At 44.9% G+C, this 23,686-nt stretch overlaps 1 protein-coding gene across 3 annotated transcripts in view; it reads left to right on the top strand.

The window, feature by feature from the left end:
• SERTAD2 (SERTA domain containing 2) overlaps window positions 1-22,651 on the top strand; it is a 23,180-nt gene extending 529 nt beyond the window's left edge. Inside the window, exons 2-3 of one of the 3 annotated variants that reach the window (XR_774828.1) lie at window positions 17,071-19,383; window positions 21,459-22,651. Coding sequence is in view for 1 of the 3 variants with exons in the window: in XM_010574760.1 (XP_010573062.1) it covers window positions 17,075-18,019 (945 nt within the window). In the remaining 2 variants the exon portion in view is untranslated. Of the gene's footprint in view, window positions 1-17,070 lie in introns of all 3 variants that reach the window. The other 2 variants (XR_774827.1, XM_010574760.1) reach the window with 2 other exon arrangements.
• The last annotated feature ends 1,035 nt before the right edge of the window (window positions 22,652-23,686 follow it).

Here is a 23,686-nt window from a genome sequence, read left to right as displayed (position 1 = left end):
CCCCCCCCCCCGCCGACGCACGGGGATTCCGGGCCGAAGCAGGTGCGTGCGTGTAGTTGGAGTATACTTCTTATCGGGGCTGCTGTGCCGCCCCCGGTAGTGCAGGCGGTTGTGCTCCCGAGAGCCGTGCTACATCCGACTCGAGGAAAATCGGCTTTATCCCGGTAAGTTAGCGTGTGTGCCGGGGAACCCCTTGAACCGGGAGGCTGCTGCCTTGATCCGTTTTCCCAGCAAGAGCGGGGACTTCAGGGTACCCCTAAAAGTGCGTGCCGTAGTGCCAGGAGAGCTAAAAGGGCCTGGGGAGACTCTCACGCCACTGGAGCAAAGCTGACATATGGCTGGGCAGGACCTGGCTGGCCCCGCTGGCTGGACCTTTCCAGGGGTTGGTGTTAGGGCGGCAGCAGGGCAGGGGATTAGCGTGTCTTTTCCCTGAGCAATAGCACACTTGGGTCTTCCTTGGGAGCACTGCCAGCACGGAGAAACAGGCATTTGGGGGGCTTTTGTGAGCAGGGTGGTTCATCTTCTGGAAACGATGGTGAAAAAACTGTTTATTGGGACTTCCTTCAGGGTGGGGGAACGCTTGAAAAAAATCCTTTTGTGATGCCTCTTGCATTTAGAGCATTTTCTGCTCTACTCATGTCAGTGTGTCAGGATCTGGAAAGATAAGTTATACTAAAGTGTGAAGATAGGAGTGCAGTCACCTGCTGTTACTTCTTGCATTTTGTGAAGCACAGCTGGAAAACCCAGAGCCACTTCTGTTGAAAATCTGTGGAGGGGTTTCTGTGCAGTCCTCCGGGACCCTTGGTGGCTCATTTACAGCTACGGGTCAGCTGCCGGTGTAAAATGAAGCAAATCTGCCCATTTCATCTGCATCTGGGGGAGCTGTCAGCCCCTTTACCCGAACTTCAGCACAGTATGCCAGAGCTGTTGCGTGTGGCAGTCTGTGTTCAGACAAGCCCAAAGCTCTCGGGATCAGGAAAGTCCAGGCTTTTTCAGCTAGTGCCCGGTGAAGTCAGCAGGGTGGCTCTCACTGCTGTCAGTGGGTGCTGGATTTGGCCACCGTAGGATATGCTATTGCTCAAACAATGGTGGTAGAGGGCTTGGCTGCCCCCTAACATCAGCTTGTGTCTCTCAAATGGAGTAAACAGTTTCTATTTGTGTGAGTTGACATGACACTTCCTACCTTTTTATTCTGTTTTTTTTTAGGGATTCCCCTGCACAAATGAAGGTGCCTGTGTCTTACAGGCTTCTCACAGGGTACAAAATTGGCAGAGGCACCTCAGTTTCCATCTAAGTGCATGGGAAGCTTTCACATGGTAAAATGAACTGTAGAAATGAATTGTGCTTTCTTAAAGATTGCTGCTGCTTGTACTTATATTGCTGTAGAAATTAAGCAGTTGATTAAGCAGGGTAAATTGAAAGTAGCCCTTTCTGCTTGAAGTTAAAATGCATGCATTTTTACATAATAAGATGGTATCTTTGGAATCTGATTTAACATAATGAGCTAGTGGTGGTGGTAGAGATAGGAGGAGGATTAGCAGTTTGTGCTGCCAGACAGGTATCTGAGAGCGTGTCCTAGGGAATACTTCCATTGTCCAGGCAAGTATTGCAGCATCTAAAGTAACAGCTGTAGATCTTCCTCCTTTCGTGACTGATCCTACTTCCATTTAAGTTGGTAGCAAAAACCACCCACTCCTTTTCTGCAGGAACTGGATTGGACTGCTAACGAATGAAGCTAGACTTTGTGCATATTAAAACACAGCTTTGATTTTCGTGTCAAGCTGATTTCTTTTTCTCTGAAGCTGATTAAAAACAAAAAGAAACTTGCTAGCCGTAGGTACTTCAGGTTTTGTCTGTAGATGAAGCAGTCTTAAAGAGCATTAAATACGTCTGTAGGTGCTGATTTATTAAGAATTGTAATTGTATTCCTTTATACACCTGCTCTTTTTAGTGGGAAAGATGAAATAATGACAGTTTCTCAGTGTTTTGGTGGAAATAATAATGTAAGTAATCCAAGCACTTGAATTGTCTGCCTGGGAGGCATCGGGGAGTTTGAGATCATGTCCTAATATCAAGGAAAACCTCAAATTTCATATTCTAATTTTTTTTTTTTTTTTTAGCTTCCATGAAGTACAACAGATCTTATGCAATATCTAGTTTGAAGGATTTTGCCATCATTTACAGAAGCTGCTTTTATTTTTCCAATAAATAATTCATAGGGAAAAAAATTTTTTTAGGAACTCTGACTTTTTTCACACTGATGTAAAACACTCCTGGCACAGTTCATCTCTGGCAGTGCTAACACTAGACAGGTGATCCAAAATACTTGTGACTATTTTTGCGTTTATGTAACATCTTACAGTGTAATCTGTCAAGCAAGGAGAATGCAGTACTTTGAAAGTGTAAGTAGTCTGCTGGTGATCTACTTTTTATAAGGGCTGGGTGGCAAGAGAGACACCTTCTTTTAACTCAGCTTTATATGGGTAACTGGCTCATGAGAAGACAGCTCCAGTTGCAATGGTGCCTTAACATGCACATGCACACAAATCGGTGCCAGAAGCGGCAGCTTTCAGTTACCAGGTCCAAAGATCAGGAGTGTTCCAAAGGAGAGAGCAAGGTCCAGCTTAAATGTAAGCAGGTTGGCAGTAAGCACAGATCTTCAGTGTAGATGAATCTTTTCCTGATTAATAGTTTGTCGAAAATGGAATTTGCCAATCTGAGAACAGCGCTCATTCTTCAGGGGGATGTAATTGCATATTTTCTGCCACTTGTTTTATTTCTAAATTTCTGTCCGTCAGAGCAACTGTGCTGTCATGAAGAAATGCCTGTTTTCTGTAAATGGAGAGAGAACCTCAACATGTGTTAGTTCTTTAATTCTTTTATGAACAAAGTCAATTTTTGTGTTTGCTGTAGTGGAGGCTTCAGGTTTGTTCAGCATTACCAATGCAAACACTATAACAAAAAATAAGATAACAATGCTGACTGTTCAACACAAGTGGGGAAAGAAGGCCCTGTAAATGCAGTGCTTAACTTTGTGGTTCGCTGTGCTGAAGTTGAGCAAAACAGCGTCCAAAGCAAACGTGTGGCTGAGAGACAGCAGAGGTTTTGTGGAAGAAGTAGGCCTGTATGTCCTGCAGCTGTACAGCACCGATCACAGCAGGGTCCCTGCCCGCTGTCTCATGGCTGTCTGGGTATTAAATGGTGCGGTGTTGTGCAGAATAGAAACTGCACAGTGGCATTTCCTTCACTGATGGCTCCCGATGAATGCTCGGTGTTGTTGCAAAGTGGCCAGGAGGAGCTGTGAAGAAGTGCTAGACCTGCAGCTGGGAGATTCCTCTGGCGCAAAGGGGAATTCCTGGGTGGGGAAGAGCTGATTTGAGGGACATTTCCAAGGGAGAGCTGGGGCAGTCTCCAGGGGCATTGAGCAGCTGGCGGTACAGCCTCATTGGTCTTCAGGAATGGCTTTAAGTTATGATGACAAGCAAGATGGCTTGAAAGGACTGAAGAAGCTGTCAAGTCACCAGAGAGCGAGTGTTTGGTTTTCACATGTCCCTTCTTTGAGAGTGGAGGCTCAGCTAGCTCAAGTGAGACAGCAGCCACCACCACATCAGAGTGACTGTGGATTCAGGCTGCTGCAGTGATATTAAAACTATGCTCAGAGTCCTGCACTGGGCGAGTTAAAACCATTATTCTTCCAAATAAGGGGCTGGGTTTGGTACTCTGCTCTGCTTGGTACGTAAAATCGTAGGTGTTGCCATAAACGTCTGAAGTTCCCAACCTATATAACATGATCAGTGTTTTGAGGAGCAGTGGGCTTAAAGAGGAATTTCTCGTTAATACCGCTCTGGAATTGAGTTTTAAGTGGCGTTGAATGACATGAGTCTCAGTCTGTGTAATTATTAGGAGCCAAAGCCTGTTTACTTTTCTTTCACACCAGTAAGATATATTGGATTTCATCTGACAGCTGCTCTTCCCAGTGAAGTTAGAATAAAAATTGTATTCTTAATATAGTAGAATACAAAGAGAAAAGTGCAAATGTGGGTGGTTTTCTTTTATTGTTATTTTTAAAACTGGGCAGTATATGGAAGTAGCAGAAGAAAGAAGTTCTCTTTTCAAAGGAACCCTGAGTTGGTAGAAAGATCTCAACTCGCTCTAAAACTTGCTTGGATGATCTGTAACAAACACAACTGTTTTCCCGATCCTGTATTTTCCATCTCCCTGGGAAACCCTTGTGCTGTTTGACCCACACTCACCTTTAATGGAAACTTGACAATTATTGGCTGTTTTCTTACAGTTTCTTACAGTAGCTGGTAACATTAGTCTTTAAAAAACTCCTGTCGTGCCAGGCAGGCAATAAGGTTGAGTGAACTGCACTATAGAAAGAACCACCCATGACTGGAGGTAAACTATGCGGATATATGTTGGGGTGGAGGTTGAAAGGAGCGTGGAGGGCATATTTGAAGCAGACTGCAACTGCTACAGCAGGTCTGACTAGTTTGAGATGCCTAAAGGCAGCTTTGTCTTAACTTCAGGTAGCTGTAAAATGAAGTTTTAAAACCTAATTCAGAAATACATCATCATCTTCCGGTGCCTCCACAAACTCTTTACTTTTCATGTGTTTCACAGGCACTCTTTCACCCTTGGAAGAAGCGTTTAATAGATACGTGTACACGTGCATGCATATCATTTGCATATTTTAAAAATACACATTTCATCAAGATAGGAGACTGGTGTTCATGCGCAAACCACAGTGTTTTTTTAAACAGTGGTAACATTTTGCTTTCTTATCGCTCTGTGTGTGTGTATTTGTGTGCATGTGAGAGAAAAGCCACTCTATTTAAGCATTTTTTGGCATAGCATGATTTGTTGCCAGTTCGTTCTTGTGCCTTTGCCTGTCCCTGTGTAGGAGGAGTGACTTACACTTTATTAGTCTGTGCTGCGGTCCGAGGGATTTTGACCAGGGTACTTTCATGTTGGCTGTCCCAGGGGTACAATAACCTGCTTAGGTTACCCTCCTGTGATCTAGCTCATGGTCTCCCTTACCCTCCTATTCGGTCTGTTTGGCAAACTTGGCTCTTCTAAACAACCCCTTCCCCTTTCCTCCCCTAACTAAAGTATTCCACAAATAACTTGTGAATGAGTAGAAGAGAGAGAATGTTTTCTGTGTATGTAACATATAGTGTAAAGCTTCCTGTTGCTGCTGTGCTTCCCCTTGCTGGCAGGGGAACATACGTGATACACATGTGCTGTGGTGTGGGTTTTTTTTTAATTGTGGGGAGAATCAGTGTAATACTATCTTGGGTGAGGTGAATGGGTTGTGCCTGCCTGAATATGAAATGAAGTTTAGGACATTTAGTTTCAGTTTCCTGATCTCTTCTCCTTCTGTATTTTCTACTCCCAATTTCCAAAGTCTTAGTTTGTGGTTAAGTTTGTTTGTTCCATGTTAATTGACCTGTACTAAGCCTGCTTCGAAATACAGGTTTAATAAACATGTTGTTAAGATACACTATTAAAAGGGTGTCCCCATATAAGTTTAAACAATTTATTTGTGAATGTTTAAATGACTACACAAATGTTACGTGGATCCCATGGTGGCTGTTTTAAAGGGTATTGCTTTGGTGTAGTAGTTTTTATTGTGAAATCAAGCAGGTGCCACGAAAAATGGGATCTCTTTCGTCTCTAACTTGTAGCTGTTACAGGTTGAGAATAGTTCAAGGCTGGCCAAAGTTCACTTTATCAGTTTTCAGTAGGCTCCTTCGTAGGACGTGAAAACACATGCTGTATTTCAACAAACGCAAGAGCTTTAGTACACTGGACTGAAAGGCCAACAGTTATCATCTTGTCTAACATCACTTAACACTGTCTCAGTAAACTTTCATGTCAAACTTTAACTACCTTTCTTTTTGTTTTGTTTTCACTGGTGGTGGAGAAATATCCAACAGCTTTTCCACCTCTTTAAGGGAAACTTGGGGGTGAGTGGGTGCTTTTTCACAGAATATATTTGTTTGCAGGGCTGTGTTCATTTCATTTAAGCAAAAATGTTGAAAGCAACTCATATGCTGCATAGCTGCTTTAAAAAATGCCAGGGAAACACCTTTCTTTTCTCCTCTTTTAACTCTCAGTAGCGAGAAACTGGTTAGCAAATAAAATCTGCAGGCCAGAAACTAAAATGACTTGTCATTGCTGGGATGTATGTTGCATTTTGCAGTATACATTTCTTTAGAAGTTTTTTTTCTCTCCTCTTCTTTCCCCCTGCTATTCACTGCTTTTCAGTTTGACTGTGATAATTTATTCAACACTGTTTTCAGAGCAATAACCCACTTTTTGGCAAACCATTCAATTCTTTCCACAGTAGTGTGGGTATTTTTTTCCCCCCATGTGTTTATTAAGGGTCTATGACAAGGGGGAAAAACAAGGTATCTTTGGGGAAAAGATGCTACAATACGCTTGAAAGCAAGGATTCAGTCCAAGTAATTATACCTATGTGAGAGAAACTCTCTTATTATACACAAAGGGGTCTCGTCTCTCTTGGATGCACGCACAATGCTCATTAACCTTTGTAGGAATTACATCCAGTGAAGATGGGTCTACAATACTCAGTCCCTACGTACGCTAAAAATATCAGCTGGGCCGTGACATGCATGTGCCAATAGAGATGTCTTGTACAATATAACACAATGTTGCCATAATCTATTGTTCAGAGCGATGTTGCAGGGGAGGAGGGATGTATAGCCAGTCTTGCTATTTCATCATTCTCCCTTAGAGTCTGACCAGTAGCATCTTGTCATTACAGGCATGTAATTTTAGCAGTGAAAAGGGAGCGTGTGTTTGCTAGCCTGTGTCACTTTCTGTTGGCCGCGCTAGCTCTTTCAGATTGTTTTTAATTTAATTTGCAAGTAAGGTGCCTCTTTTTAGCCAGCGCTTTCACTGTGCTGATGCCTGCCGGCTCTGCAGTAGGAAGAAATGGAAGGCAGTCAGCCCTTGGCTGAATTGGGCCCTGAAGCAGTACACAGCCGTCTTAATTGCTGTTGCTCCACTTCTTGAAGAGATTATGGCTCTGGTTCTCCCAGCATGGAGCTGCGCGCATGGGCTCCAGCATGGCTGTTTGCCCACTGGTGGGGAGATTTCATCGTGCCGTGGTCCTGCTTGTGGGACCAGCATCTCCTGCTCCTGTGCAAGGAGGCCCAGAGTGCCGGACTTGTGAAAAGAAACAGCCATGTGGAGCAGGGGGAGCTTCTTGGCTGATCCCAGGGAGGTTTGTGCGTAGAAGCCCTCGCATATTTTTCGGGTGACAACAAGCAGAGTCTGCTGAATAATCAGCTAATCACATAGTAAAGTCAGAGGATCTGGCCTAGCGCTGTGCCTGGTTTTATTTACTGCAGCTCTGATTTCCTACTACTGATACCCAGGTGTGTAATGCAGCTCCTAGTCCTTGAGCTTTTGATATTGGCAGCAGAGTTGCTCAGCCTGTGTGTACACAGCACAGTATAATTTGATTCATGCTTGGCAGGCCTGGCTGCTTCCTTAATGCTGCCACGTGGAGACCCAAATTTCAGAATAACCTCAGCCCAGCTCTTTTGGGTGGCTCTCGGAAGCACAGAATCTCAGGCGAGCTGATCCCCAGTGAGGAGGCTCCTGTGTGGTAGCACAGGTGCTGTTGTGAGTAGACAGTGCATGCAGCCATCCTGGGGAAGGATGTAAAGAGGATTTGGCACAGAAGTGACCTGAGGGAGAGGGCAGCTTTGCCATCTTGCTGAAAATCTCTCTCCCCACAGTGACTAACCCTAACAAAACAGCTTCTGGTAGCGGAAAGGGGGGAATCCTCCACCTTGGTCTGGCTCAAAGCAGGTACTGCTGGGGTTGGTGGTCAGCAGGGCCGCATCTGCACCAAGCCTGTGAAGGGCTGAGGCAGCATTAGTGGTCATAGAAAGCTTGTTTCATAAAACTTCTAGTTAAGGACAAGACTGAAAAAGGGCTGGCTGGGGTCCTGTTTGCATCTGCTGGGTGCTCTTGTAAGGATGGGAAGTCCTGTCTGATGCAGAACATTGGAGAATTGGCATTTTGGCTGTGTGAGACCTTTGAGATAGAAATTACTTCTGCTGGGTAATCCAAACCTGTTCTTTTTTCTAGTAAAGACAACTGCCTTCCTGTATGTGAATAAAACCTATTTTGAATAAATGTTTTCTAGGCCTGTTATGTTACAAAGCTATACCCCCCCTCTTGCTTCGTACTGAAAAGAAGTTGTCAGAGTTGCTCGGAGCTTTTGCTCAACTTCAGCCTCGCAGCTGGTTTGAAATACGCCTAGCTAGCTTTTCACATACAGAACCTGTGCAGTCTTGTTCACCTTCTAATTCTGCCAGGGTAGTCTTTAATGGTTTAACGAGCTAACAAGTGCTTGTCTGATTTAAACTTGCATTACGTTCTGCTACCCTGATAGAATTCCTAATATTATAAACACCCTTAATAACACAGCTATAATCTAGAAAACCTGCTCTCCTTTTTCCAAACAATTACTTAATGAGGCAGTAATTTATTCTAAGCTATATTTATTGGAGCCCATTCCAGCTTTATCAGACATACTCTGGTGTGTGCAGTTAGTCAAAAACATTAAAACTGCTCCGCTTCTTCCAAGGGAACATGTTACATTTAGCAAACTGACAGCATTAGAAACTGTTTCCAATTTAATAGAAGCATATGTTTCCTGCAAGACTTAACACACTACAGAGTTGGAGATTGCCTTCGACTGTGGCTTTGCCTTTTTTTAGCATGGTAAAAAGGAGCTGGAAACTGAAGGCAGAAGTGGAGTTTGTAGTCATATTTTTGGTTGTTTTGCTCGCTTTTGTTTTTCAGAGAGCCTTCTAGCAGGGCTTCCATGGGCTGCAAGTTTAAGAAACTATCAAGAAAGTAGTGTGGGTGGTGCACGTAGAGCTCTTGCTCAAAACGCAGTTTCTGATCATTAACAAACAGCAAGAGCTTGCTTTGCCCTCTGGGCCTCAAATAGTACAGTATGCAACAAGGGAGAGCAGGCAAGGCACGAGGATGGAAACAGTAGGATCAGATTACAGTTTCAAAATATCGCTGGAACACGTTGGCTGGCGTTACACTATTGACTGGTTTTATAATTGCTTTGCTTATTTGCTAGGGAAGGCTTCACCTTACTTTCTGATTAACATGGACACTCCTTTGGGGACCTGGGGACTCCAGGCTCCGAATGCCAAAGTCAACCCCTGTGAGAACTGCATGACTTCAGATGCTCTGCAAATGAGAGTCTGAGCTCCCTCTGATGTCTTGTCTTGTGTTTGCCAGGAGATATCCTTGCACAGTCCCTAACTAATTCCTGCTTAGATTAGCCTCTGAAAGTCACCCACTATGGTTTCCCTTCTTACTTCAGTTTTAACTTGAGACTAGAAGAGACCCCTGTGACTCAGCTTGCTAACTGCTCTCCCCTAGTCTTCACTTACAGGTGCCTAAAGCAGGGGGCTAAGGCTGCATTTCTGTAGGGAGAGGGAAGCTGCCTTTCTTGCTAAATGCAGGAGTGGGGTGCAGAGCAGCTTTGCTTGCCTCTGCTTCTTCTGGAAGAACTGAGGTTCACCCATCCACCACAGGAGATGGGAACCAAGTTAGGTCCCTATAAAATATACAGGAGAAATACCTGCCACTTACAGTTACTGCTGGCACCAACAGCCTTGCAAACATAAAAACAATTCCCTGTACTCTCTGGAAGCACAGAGCTACCCAGGAGGCCAATTTTTTGATATAGCTCTAAAGGAGAATTTTGTAAGTGCTTATTAAACCTCATTCAAGCCGCCAGAATTAATGTACAATGTAAGTGTCGGGGAAAACAAACCTTGTAAATGGGGAATGTCTGAGCACAGGGTCTGGAAAGGACAGAAACCTCAGCACAGCTCTGTTCCCTGTACCTCTTTTCTAGTGTTGGGTTGTTTTTTTTTTTTTAACTCATATGTGACATGAGACCCAGTTCTTACCAGGGAGCAGTTGTCAGGAGTCCTCTCTAGCCAGGCAACATGGACGCATTGCACTCAAATAAGTAAAATCTGCATCAGAGCCTGAGAAGCAGCCTTGCAAAAAAAAAAAAAAAAAAAAAAAAAAAAAGAAAAAACCCACACCACCCGTCAGTGTACAAATTGCGAGCCAGCTGCAGCATATTGAAAGTAGCCGTGCGTTACTGCGTGGTACATGCTGTACTAGCTCCCGGGGATGCTGCTGTGCCAGGATTTAAAGACCCCAGTGTCAACAGATGAAATCTTCAAGGAGGGGTGATTTTCATCACACTGTGGCTGTCGCCTCTGAAAGTCCATGTTGCTTATTCGCTCCAGTCCTGGAGTTAAACCTTGACACCGAGGCTGTTGAGCTTTCTTCCTTGTTTTTTAGCGAGGCTAGGAGAGGGTGCCAGATTTATACTGGCGTTCCCCTCCACTGTTTCTCTTCCTTTCCAGCTTTGAATGGGAGGAGGATGCCTGCGCTCTCAGAGAGCAGGCTGGCTCCCAGCTGCTGGGGCAGGTTTGCTCTGCTTTGCCAGGATCCTGCAGGCCAAGGAGCATCATTCTGCGGTGGCTGAGCCCATGGTCCTGTCCCGAGGGGGTCTTCCTGAGATGTGGCTGCTCTCCATCTCTCTGCCATGGCCTTGGGGATGTGGAAACAGGGATGGGGAGAGAGAGGTTTACCTGTTTGCCTCCCTGCCTCTAGGGGACAGATGCTTTGAAGTCGTGGGGACTGGTTACAAGTTCAGGTGGTCCCTCAGGCTGGATGCAGCAGCACTGAAATGCCTCACGGCAACCCAGCCTGCCTCTGCTAGTTCAGAGGATCTAGTCCTCTTCTTGCCAGTTAAACCCAATTGGCACAAAAGGCCTTTTTATTTTGGTCCTGCAGCTATCTATGCCAAATCCTGGACCTGCTGAAGTCAGTAACAAAACATTCATTGACTACCGTTGGGCCAGAATACAGCCAATGCAACCCTCAAGGATGAGGAGTGAGGGATGGAGGAGAGGAAAATAATATTTCATGTGCCAGAAGTGACACAGAAGGCGCTTGCATAATTTACTGGATAGAGTCTCTGAGAAACCCTGGTGGGGTTTATTTACACCTGAAGTTTGGGAAACTTTGTTTTGGGAATGAAACGTACAAATTCAGTACTCTCTTTGCGGTTTGGGGGGCTTTTATGGGGGGTGTGTGGTTTTTGTGGGTTGTTTTTTTTTTTGTGCACATGTATGTGTGAAGTAAGTGTTTTATTTTAATTCCCCTAAGTTGCCTTTTTCTTTCTTTCTTTCTTTCTCTCTCTCTCTTTCCTGTGGTTTTAATTACCCAAGATTTCAGAAAGTAACCAGTCCTGCTTTAAACTCCACTTTTTGCACGAGCCCCTGCTGTTCACGTCTCGTTTTTGGCATTTGGCTGTGTGGAGAGGAATGGTTGCCTGTGGACTCTGGGGTTTGATGCTTTTACCTTTTTAAGCAACATGGCTTTTGTTCTAGAAGTGAACCTTGCTGTATTAAGCTGTTCATCCTTTAGGCCTACTTATAGGGTGGTGTAAATATGTGAGCGGAAATGTGACTTCTTAAAAATCCTTTTCTGCTGTCCCTTTTGGTATTTGGTTCCTCTTTTTTCCTTCCTGTCTGCCTTGATGAGTAGGGAGGGACTAGCGGGTTGTGGATTTGATTTCCAAGGGAAGCCCTCAGTCTTGAGAGACATCTTAAACTAAACTGTTAAAAGCCTTTGAGAATTAAAGTTAAAGGGTATTTTTATTATTGGTGAGATAACCTAATCACTTTTCCCCTCTGTTTTTACATATCTAGTGCTTCCCTATGCCGAACTCCCAATTATTAAAGACTTCAGAAATAGTCCAGCAGTGACAAAGTATAACATCCTAAGTACAATCGATAAATACAATACTTCTCTCGTGATGTGTGTGTACCTCTGTCCTCTGGAGAGCGAAGGATTCGTCACTAAGTGGGCTCAGAGACATAGTCAGGCATTGCACAAGCTTTTCTGTGTTTAATCGATGATGGTTGACTCCAGAGAACCACCCGCTCCAGACTGATTAGCTCTTCTACTGAGCCCCAACTGCATTTTTTTTCCAGCTCTGTCTGAAGAGCATGCAGAGCTAATAAAAGGAAGCTAAATGACATGCAAATGAAAAAAAAATATATATTACTTTTGTTTTTCAATTAAGAAAAGCCAACTCCCAAACAATGCTAGGGTTTCTCTGGCTCTGAGGCGCGTGCAATCACCCTAAATGGCCAAAAAAGCAAGTTGCATCTCAGCAACAATGGTTCAGCTTTTGGGTCTGGGTCTTCCAGAGTGGGAGCCAACTGGTGCATAATATTGAGGAAGACCTCCAAGTAACTCCCCCTGTCCCAATCCCTGGATAAATGCAGTTTTTCCATTGCTTTTCTTCAGCTTTCTGGTTCCACATACCTAAGTAACATTGAAAACTAACTTGCATACCAAAACCCTGCAACACCCTTTATTAAAACAACAACAACAAAGCAACATGCCATCTCAGCTTTTAACGCTTGGCCCCAAAATTATGTTTGCTGGCAGATGGATGGAAATGCAGCAGAAATACATCTGGCTGGGATTGCTGCTCAGCCAAAATAGATGCACAAAAGACCCTCCATGGACGTGACCCTTTGTTGCTGCCTGTCCAGTCTTATGTTTTGGTGGGTTGATGTTGTCTTGCTGTCCCCATTATGGCCATATGACTTGGTAGGCCAACTCTGTCTTCTGACACTTGGGAGGGTGCAGGTATATCTCATTTTGTACTGATCTTTGGCCAACCCAATCTGTTAAGTTTGGCGTTTTCGTTTTCCCAGCAGGAGCTTTGGCTGGAAAGGCTACGAGCAAAGTTTTTGAGATGAACAGAACTGAACCAGATCAAATGTTGATATTGTACAGCTTGTTTTTTTTTTTTAATGTTGTTCAGTATCTTAAGATGTACAACATTGGTCTCTTTAATGTAGGCATGAAACGGTTGAAGGCAAGAAGAGATGGTTTGAACTGTAAAAAACAAACAGGCAATGTTGTCTTAAGCTCTGATGGTCAGAAACTATAAAATTCCTTTATGGAGATCCAGAGAAAGGCTTGCAAGCCTGAAAGCATGTCTGTTTTTACCAACTCTATCAGTTGGTCTAAAAAGATACTGCCTTCTTGCTTTACTTAGAATGAATAAAGTGATTTATGGAGACTGGAGGAAAATGTTTTTACAATTCCCATTTGCGTGCCTGAGAAGGGAATAAAATAAAACTTTATAAAGCTGAGAGTCTAGCGGTGCTCATTTGAGCCCCCTGTTTGGGGGAATAAAACCCCCTTGCTTAGGCTGGCATCCTGCTTTGCTGCTTTAATGGTTAAACCTGCTTCACAGAGCATTACTGGGGAAAAGGAAACTGAAAGCTGTGCTGAAAAGCTAGTAGGTGAAATTGGGAGTTGCTTGAACTATTTCATCTTTTAAAAGGACAAGCTCTGAACCAAGCTATGTGAAGATCGAGTGAGATGTGAAAGCTTGACAGTCATACATACAGGAAACCTTGAATCATTTCTAAGCTTCCTGGAAGATGACGTAGTGAGGTTATCATTGTGTTTACTAATGATTCCATAGCTCTTACTGATCAGCTTAAAAAATGTCTTAACTACCAGCACCTGAATCTTGGATGCAAATGGGCTCAACTGGGTTCATTCGAAATGCCTGCTGATGTCCCCTGACAATAGTAATTAATAATTGAGCACAGGGAACCCGAGCATGGCCACCCGAATGGTCTGTTTTCTTTATCACAGGGAAAAAGGTTTGCTTTGTACAGTTAATATTTTTATACATTCCTGGCAGAGCCTGACAAACTTCAAAACTCTCATAGTCCCCAAGCCATTTAAAAATTTCTCCTTTAAATAGAGCATTGCAGAAGGCGCATTGGTATGTCTTTAGGACAGAGTCTGTCTTTTTTCAGGAGGAGGAGATAGTATGAAGGAACGGAAAGCTGCTAGCTCTCCTCCTAACCCACTGTTGCCTTGAAAATGTGCTGGACTTGGGCAGGCGTTTCGATTCTTGCTAGCCTGGTCCTCCCTTTCTTGCTCTATCTGTCCGAAGTGGAAGGAAGCGTGTCCGTCATGAACATTTGAACAGCAAAGCCCCCCCTCACGCCCCAAACCCACGTGCACAGCTCTGGATTAGTCCATGGAAGTGACACTAGGGAGCAGAGAAAAACCAGACTTCGGCAGTAGTGCTAAATTTCAGGGGTTTTGTTCACCCGAGATTCCAGGCGCGGGGATCGCTGGTAGCTGGCCAAGGAGCTTGGATGGCAGCCTACCCGTTCCTCAGCTCTGCTCAGCTTGCTCTCTCCCCCCGCCTTTCTTTTTTTAATTGCATAATATGCTAGAAAATGATCTGGATTTGGGACTTATTTTTAACTAGAAGAGGCTCACTTCACCCAATCTGATTTTGGCTTTAACATCCAGCAAATACTTTCTGAAGCTCTTTTCTTTTTGCACTGAAACCCTGGCTTCTTTTGCCCTCTCTCCCCCTTTGCAAGGGCTCTTTGCTTTTAAATGTTTGTCAGCCAGTCTTGGGGATTTTTGCAAGTCCTTAGCTACATTGTCTGCAGAACTGGTGTATGACAATCAAATTGGTGTTAGACCTGCCTGGTGCAGTCATTTTGCAGGCACGGATCCCATTGGGGGAACTGGGACTTGTACTCAAATAAGGAAGGTAAGTTTTGTCTCCTAGATGATAGCTGCGTAATAAAGCTCATACGAGAGGAGTCACGTTTGGCATTAAAGATATATATGTCTGTTGCAACTTCTCTTTGGGTAGCTGGGGCTGGAAAGCATCTTCCATTTTTTTTTTTTTAAAACGAGGCAGAAATCTTCATGCCACTTTATTAGTGTTTTGTTAAATGGAGGGAGGGATGCAGGGATAAACAGGGAGCTGTCTGATCCTATTAAAAGGGCAACTGGGTTAGCGCTCCAGCACCTCACCACTCTACCTGGAAAAATGAGAGAGGAAAGCCAAACATTTGCCCTAATATGTGGAAGCAGGCCAAACGTGGGCTACTCCTCTGCGAGGCCTGCGATCCTACCCGTCTCCGCAGGACTTTTCCTCAGCTGATTTGATGCAGCCCATGGGACAGGCAAGTGAGTGTATTAACGGCCTCTGCTCCTTCTAGTTTTGATTTAGATGTGATAAAACAGCCTGTCTGGTAAACTGGGTCCATGCAGGTAGTGGGGAAGAGAGACAAAGGGAACCTGCCATCTCACAAGCACTGAAAGAAGTGCCTGTCACAGGGACTGTGCTGTTTCACCCAAGTAATCACGGATATTTCAACAAACCAAACCCTGGCTACTCACCAAAGGTGGGTAGTGGTGTGGGGCAGAGGGTTTCTGACCCTAATGCCCTCCCAGTTCAGATGTATAACATTAGGTTGTGCCTCTGTCACAGCACAGCGATTCCTTCATTCTTCTGCATTTGGGGGGATCTTCGTGTCACAAAAATAATGGTGACAAAATGAGGCTGGGACTGTGCTGTGTAGAGGAGCACTTCCAGGTGCTCTGAAACATCCTGGAAGAGACAGCACTGGGGATTGAACTGCCCTACTTACTCTCAGCTCAGAAATGATTTATGATGTGGGGCAAGTTTGGTAAAATACCCTTTGTTTCCTTCTTCAAAATCTGCCATCTGACCAGGAGAAAAGCACATGCATTTATGCTGATTTTTGTTCTTTAGAAAGCCCTACGGCATTCTTTTGTTCTCAAATGAAACCTGACATGGATGTAGTCCTGAGTGAGGAACACGCTTTGCTGGGAGAGAAGCAAAGATAAATAGTGCATCTGTAGTGATGCATCCTTGCTGTGGTGCAAAAGCTATTCTGTCTGTGGCTAGCAAGCTCCTGAAAGTCTTATGGGAGGAAGCAAAGGCTGTTGGCATTGCCTTAGCCAGTCAGAAGCTGAGGAAAGGATTTCAAACACCGCTGTGTGAAAATGTTTCCCATACCCAGAAGAGCAGGGGGTGAGAGCACAGCCCACCCCAGCCCTCTGTCAGAGCTGCCATTGTTTCATGTGCAGGCGGGGACACAGCAGATCCCCCCCGCCAGTGCAAGGGGCAGGCAGGGCCCACGCTCCCATGTGGATTCAGAGTGTGGAACTAGGGGTGCTCCTGGGGGCCCAGGTCCTGGAGTGGGGTGCTCGGTGCTTCAGGAGACACCAAACTCCTTTGAAGCTTTCTAGGCAGATGTCCCCATCCTCAAACTGGGACCCAGGCACTGTCAGGATTGAAGGCCCTGGCTGCAGCAGCAGAGCGTAGTGCAGAGAATGGTCTTGGGGATCAGACTAAAAGACCTGACGGATCATCTTCATCTGTAATTTATCTAATTCCGAGTGAAATAACTGCATTTCCTGCTCTAGTAGTTTAGTCCTTAGGTGATCAGTTAAATAAACCCACAAGGTCAGCTATGCATCTATCCTGGTGTGCTAAAAGGTTGAATCTCCCGACTTCACCAGGAAGGTTTCTCTTGGTATACAATTGCTTGAGCCTTGGTCCCCTTCCCCCTTTGCACACACTTTTGAATAAAAAGGGAAATTAGTTATAAGAACCTTGGTGTATTACGTCTGTATTCCCACGCACAGTACCGCATCAGACAGGAAATTTAAACAAACGTTCAGTATGGTATCTGTAGCTTGTGCACCTACGTACAGGTATTTGGGGACCATATGCTCAATGTACGCAAGAGTGAAATTTGCTGCCAAGTGTGCAAGGGCTTGAGTTTTATAGAAGCTGTTTGAATTCTTGCTTGGAATTTACCAGTATAGCTGTGCTTAAACACGATGGACCACAGCACTGTGTTCAGGCGGCTTCTGCTTCCTCAATCATGCTGCTGTGGGCCATGAGTGATTTATTTACGTGGACAGATTTCCACTTGTGACTGTTAGGGGTAAGCGAGGAGGGGACAGAGCGGCCATTCTGTCCATGCTGCATGTACAAGGGAGTAGATGGACTGGGATGGTGATTCAGGTGGGAAGAACAGGCTTCAAGCTTTGCTGGCTTCATTGGTCTCTTCTCTTTCCTTTCAGATATATGTTGGGGAAAGGAGGAAAGCGGAAGTTTGACGAGCATGAAGATGGGTTGGAAGGCAAAGTGGTGTCTCCTACTGATGGTCCCTCTAAGGTGTCTTACACCTTACAGCGTCAGACTATCTTCAACATTTCCCTTATGAAACTTTATAACCACAGGCCATTAACCGAGCCAAGCTTGCAAAAGACAGTTTTAATTAACAACATGTTGAGGCGAATCCAGGAAGAACTCAAACAAGAAGGCAGCTTGAGGCCCGTGTTCGTGACCGCTTCGCAGCCTGCCGACCCTCTCAGCGACAACTTCCGCGAGGCCCAGCCGGCGTTCAGCCATCTCGCCTCCCAGCCCCTTCTCCCTGCTGACTTCGTAAGCACTACGCCCCTGGAGTCTTGCCTCACCCCAGCCTCTTTGCTTGAGGACGACACTTTTTGCACTTCCCCGACTGTCCAGCACGATGGTCCGACAAAACCACCACCTCCTGCTCTCCAACCAGTAAAGGACAGCTTCTCCTCAGCCTTGGACGAAATCGAGGAGCTTTGTCCAGCACCTACCTCCGCAGAGGCAGTAGCAGCCGAAACAGCAGCCGATGACTCTAAAGACCACCCCAGCGAGTCCAACATTCAAAAGCCCGAGGGCCTCCCAGAGAGCAGAACGGCCGAATCAAAACTCATGGACTCACTACCTGGCAACTTTGAGATAACAACTTCCACAGGTTTCCTCACAGACTTGACCCTGGATGATATTCTGTTTGCTGACATTGATACATCCATGTATGATTTTGACCCCTGCACATCTGCCACGGGGGCTGCGTCAAAAATGGCACCTGTCTCAGCAGATGAGCTCCTAAAAACTCTTGCTCCGTACAGCAGTCAACCAGTAACTCCAAATCAGCCTTTCAAAATGGACCTTACAGAACTGGATCACATCATGGAGGTGCTTGTTGGGTCTTAAAATATAGAAATATAGCAACTTTTTGTTTTTTTAATTTTAAGTACCAGTATATACACTTGGTAGTATTTCCATAGTCCCTCCCACCCCCGATTCACAGCACTGTGCATGCGTCCTTGCTTGCCTTTTTTGAAAAGAAAAGGATCACACTAGTTTTTGCTTCAAGCAGAGTTGGAGTGCCTTCATCCATGTATGACCACTTCTAATGTATTTTTTTTGAAGTGGTTCCTCAAGGAAGACCGAATATCCTGGTATAGGAAAGAATATGTATTGTAGACAATGTTATGTTATTACAAAAAAAGAAAAAAAAAAAGAAAAAAATTGTAAAAGCTAAGCACAAGGATTATGTTGGGGAAAGCTGTAAATTGCATGTGCATATTTGTCTATTTTTTCTATAAGTTTTATTGCAAGAGGTGAAAAATTTTATTATTTAGATAATCTCAATACCATTTTAGCCCTGTATAGGTTGACTTAGCAATTCAGCCTTTTGGAGGCATTAACCTGCTCCTCTTTAAGTGTTGCATTTACATGGCTGTTTAGAAACTGCTGCCCAAATTTATTTTATATTTTTGTACAGATTCTGCAGTTTATGATATTGTTTTTTCTAAAAACAAATGCTGTTTATACACACAAAAAATAGCTATTTTGATAGGATTTGCTCACATAGTTCCTGCATAATTCAGATGTACAAGAACCACTTGTACTTTTATACAGAGTTGTAATGTTTTATATGTGTATGGTGCAAAAGAGAAAATTGGATCAAATAAGCCTGCAGTCGGTTTCCCTGAATGCAAACAAAAAAGTGCTTTAAGAAAGGGCTGGGAGCTGCTTCTGCAGGAGTTTCACAAGTGTTTGCTCCCTGCTGTACCCACTGCGCACTACTGTGATTCCTGAAACTTAGAGCCATGTCCTTTTCCAACACATATGTGAAGCAGTTGGCAGGAAACAGTTGTGGAACTTCACCCGAAGAGGTCCTGAGCGCCACCACGGCTGCAGCCTCCCCACCCCAGCGCTGGGGCATCCATCCCGCGTGACGTGGAGCGCCTTAACATGGCGGCAGATCAGCACTTCCTCACCCGAAGCTCTGGGGAATGGTTTTGAGGGGGAATGTGCCCATTGCCCACTTCCTGACCAACGGGCATATGTGCGGAGCGGGCAGAAGACTGGCGTTGACAGCGTCCACTCACCCTTTCTTGGAGCATTTTCCTTCCCTCTCCCCACCTCACTGTGCTAAGTGCTGAAAAAGGCAACTTCAGTATTACTGCAGTGAAGCTCATCTCTTAACTGCACTGGATGGACTTGCTTTAATATCCATTGCTGTTGAAACTGGAGCCAGTCGTGTTACATCCCTTGGCATCTCGTATAGGGTTGGTTTCTTGCATCAACTGTGTTACCTGCTTTACACTTTATAGACCTGTTTTACAATTAATATACAGACACAGCTTTCTATGCATGGTCCCATTTCCCCGTAACACCTGAGAAGTCTTCTCATTACTGCACCAATAGCATTTTTTAAGTTCATTGTGGTGTACATTTAATTTAAAAAAAAAAAAAAAGTTTGCGATGTATCATGCCTATTGCTGAAGTTGCTATGGCATTTTAGTTTTTCAATGGTACTTTAGCTGTTGAGCGCCGGTTACAACCTATATTGTTGACATGCCTATGGCTTCTTTAGGAATAACTTTTATATTTATTTAAGAAATTTTAAATTATGTTTTACGTCATTTGGCAATGTTCAGTCAATTCTGCTCCCTTCTTGTCATGGATGAAATTGGGTCTTGTCTGCCTTTTAAGGAGGCGGCTTTTTATAAATTGGCACTTTAAAACAGGCCATGTATATTTATTAGTATATAGCTAGATAGATGTAACAGATAGGCACACAGACACAGTATAAAAGCAAATATGTTTTGCAATGAAGGAACTCCTAATCAAAATGAAATGCGTCATGTACAATTATGAAATGCACTTCTGGCTCCTAATTCATGTGCCAGGGTGAGATGTGGGGCTGATGGGGGGAACTGGCTGAAGGGGTGGGTTTGCTTTCTTCTTTTTTCCAAGCCAAACTCAGTGAAGCAGTGGGATGCTGATGGATTTGCAGTTGTTTCCTTACACAGACTGGGGGGGGGGAGGGGAAGAGTAAGTTACTGCTTCAAACAGAAAACCATTGACCAAGTGTAGCTTTAGGGACCATCGGAAGTGAGGGGGTGGGGAAGGAGGGGAGACAGCTCCATCTTGCACCCAGCAGTGACTGGACCTTGCTCAGCCCTTGTAGGAAAACAAAACCGCCCTGCCGGATTCTGCACCTCTTGTACCAGGAGTAACTGGGAAGGCTAATATGCAAGGGTAGTGTGTCTGGCACAAACCTGTAGGCACCTGGTAACATCAACAGTTTCACACGGTAACTTGGTAAGCACTTGCCTTACCATGGTTAAAAACTGATTTACAATATGCTGGAGCTGCCCCCTTTTTTTTTTTTTGGATTACTTATGCATTTAAACAAATACCATATGCTAGGCAAGAGTTCACATCAATGCCATTTTTGGAGAGCTGTGTTGTTAAGCAGGGTTAGTTGAAGTTTTGTATCCGCAGAACAGGAGACGAGCTCTAAATCCACTTTACCACTCAGAAGACAATGTCTGTGTATCCTTGGTGCTGACGTGCATATCCTATGGCAGAGTCCTTACAGGAATCCCATAGGGCATAAACATACCTGACTTATGGGACTAAGCGAAAGGTTAGCAGGCTGGTGCTGCTCTGTAACCACAGCAGGCTACGGAGGGAAGGGCTCAGCTGTGGCTTTCTCCCCGCATGGTCTCTAGCGTGGCCTTTGCCATGGTCCTAACAGCAGCCACGCATGGAACATCTCTGAGACCTACACCAGGGATGGAGATTGACATTAATGTGCAATGAAGTGACAAGATGGGAGCAGAATAAAAGGGCTTTGGATTTGAAGTGATTTTTTTTGTTTTTCATAAATTATTTATTCTTTTTTTTTTCCTTCTGTAAATATATTTATTTTATTGTGAAGCTAACAACATCTGGATTGTAACATGTACAGAATGTATGGTAGGAATGTATTCTCTTGTAGGAATGTAAATCTGTATGAAAAAGGGTATGGGAGCCAGATTCAGAGAAAATTAATTGAGTTCCAGTCAGGATATGCATGGTTCACATGACTTTTTCCTGCCCTCCCCCTTTTCTAATATGGGTCTGGTTGTTTGAAATATGCAAAAAAGGTATGGATGAGGGACAGTTTGATGTTCAAAATTAGTCCTAGTCAGGCTCCTACCCTGTCAGCTTCTTGAGACTGGCTTCCCCCAGCACTCTGCTGGAATCTGCAACAGGAGACAGGAGCATATGCAATCATCTCCATCATGCTGGCCTGGTAAATGTTTGAAAAAGGTGATTTTTTTTTTTTTTTTTAAAAAACACTCACGGGAAGCCCAGCTGAAGTCCCTGGGGCTGGACAGCTGAAGAAGGTTGCAGGATGTTACTTCCAGCCCCAGAAGTTGCAACAGAGCTGACACCACCTCATTGTCAGAAGGTAAGGCCAGACAAGAAGTCACGACCGCAATTTGCACGTGCGGCAGAGGGTTTGCTTGCTCAAGTTCAAGCTACCCACGTTGCTCTGTGCGTCTGACCAGCCCGTCCTTGGACACCACAGGTCCCCTTCCAGAGCCCGACGGGACCACACAGCCCTATATGCAAAGGAAGGCGAACTTCCCTCTTCAGGAGAACATCGTCGAGCAGTGTCCTATATAAACGCATCAATCTGGCACCTTCCCTGTAGCCAGCTAGAACAGCAAGACAGTAAAGCCACTGACTGAAGCAATCGCTAAGAATAAATTTGGACCTTGTGAAAGGTAATTTGTTTTTTCCTCAATGCTGTGTGGTAATAGCCTGGGTAGTTTAAAAACCAATGTTTTGAATCCAAAGTTTACACTTTTATCACCATTAAGTTGGTTAAGTTGTAATGGGTCCTGTCTGACAACGGTTTAATTCACTCCAGCACATCATGAACTTTTTGTTCTTCTTACTGGGAATCTTCTGGTTTTGTTTTGGGGTTTTCCCCCCCCATCAGGTTTCAGTATCCTGCTTCTGTGTGAGTTGCTTTCAGTGCTATTAATTAATGAGACTGAACATTTTTGAAGAAATTAGTTCTTTTTTAAGCACTTTTTCTTTTTCTGAAAATAAGCCTAATGCAAGTTCTGGAACCTCTTTAAAAACACAAATTGCAGATAAAATCCCAACCTCGACTCCTATCTAGTTCTGAGCGTAATCCATACTAGCGCCTGTAAAGGCTAAGATTCTGGAAAAGGTGTAAATAGTGTGACATGTTCAGTGCATGGTTGTTTGAACAGGGCTTGTTATTGTCAAAAAAAAAAAAAAGGAAAAAAAAAAGAAAAAAGGCTGTATTTCCCCTTCCCCTCCCACAGACCTTAGAGCTGTGCCTTTTCTATGCAATATTACAGACATATACATCTGAAACCAGATTACTGTATTCACATGTAGGTATGGGCTGTAATCAAAAAAACAATTGGACAAATGTACATGGAAATGAGCAGTCTTACTTTTGTAGTTTTATATTATACAATAAACAGTTAAAATAAACTCTGGCTTTGTTCTTTCGGTAAGGGGGACAGACCCTACAGCTCAGCAGGAGAGGGGTCTCTCCCCGCAGGGGGGACAAGGGAGGGCCAGCCCAGTCGGACAAGAGAAACCTCACCTTGTGGGAGGCCTGTTCCTGGCCTGAGGCTTTTGTCCCGGACACAGAGAGGTGCCCTCGGTGGCCACATTCTTCTGTGGCCGTTCTTGGACTACGAGTGCCAAGAGGTGCTCGGCTCTGCCATGGCTTGAGCCGCAGCTCCGAGCCGGACCGTGTGGTTCACGCAGCTCACCTGGGTGCCGCTAGGCTAGCCGAGAGTGGAATCTATCGAGTTTTAATACCTATAATGCACTGTCCTTTAGGGCACTGAATCCCAGCAGGAAACATCTGATATCTTAATCCACTGCATTTATCAGTGCCCTCTTCCCCCCCCTCAGGTGACTGGTGTTCGCTTTCAGAGCCAGCCAGGAGGGAGATCTCACCCCTGTCTTTGGCTAAAGCCTTTTGTGGCAATAAAGCCGGGAGCGCAGCCCAGGAGTGCCGTTCGGGCTGGCCCCGGCTGCGGTGCACAGCACATGAGTCACCCCCCTGCCAGCCCCCCCAGCACATGCTTTGCCGGGCCTCCTACACCCACAGAAACATGACTGCTCCATTTTGGATTTACAGCAAACCAAAAACCAGACAGAAAAGCAGTGAGTTTTCCCCGTCCTGACATGCCGCACATAGCATCTCAGCTGCAGCAAACTGGCTCATGTTACCGGCGCAGCAGCCAGCAGCAGCCAGCAGTGGGGCACAGGCCTCTGTGCACCAGCTGCTGCTCGGGGACAAATGGCTGCAGGGACATGGGGCACTAGAAACGCAAAGAAAGGAGAAGTGGAAGAATTAAAGCCAGCCCAGGGATTGAATTTGTGTCTGCTCAGCAAGCGCCACGCTCAAAGGGGTGAAACGCACCCAAGACTACGGTGCGAATGCTTTCCCCGGCAGCTCCGCTCCCTTCCAGGCTACAACGGTGCTCGCCCTGCACTGACAGACTGCTGGCTCCTGTACACACATTTCCAGTTGTC

Source organism: Haliaeetus leucocephalus, unplaced genomic scaffold (genome assembly GCF_000737465.1).
Source record: "Haliaeetus leucocephalus isolate CR32 unplaced genomic scaffold, Haliaeetus_leucocephalus-4.0 Scaffold450, whole genome shotgun sequence".
NCBI classification, from domain to species: Eukaryota; Metazoa; Chordata; class Aves; order Accipitriformes; family Accipitridae; genus Haliaeetus; species Haliaeetus leucocephalus.
Note: the sequence above shows the minus strand (reverse complement) of the source record. Positions and strands in the feature narration are given on the sequence as shown.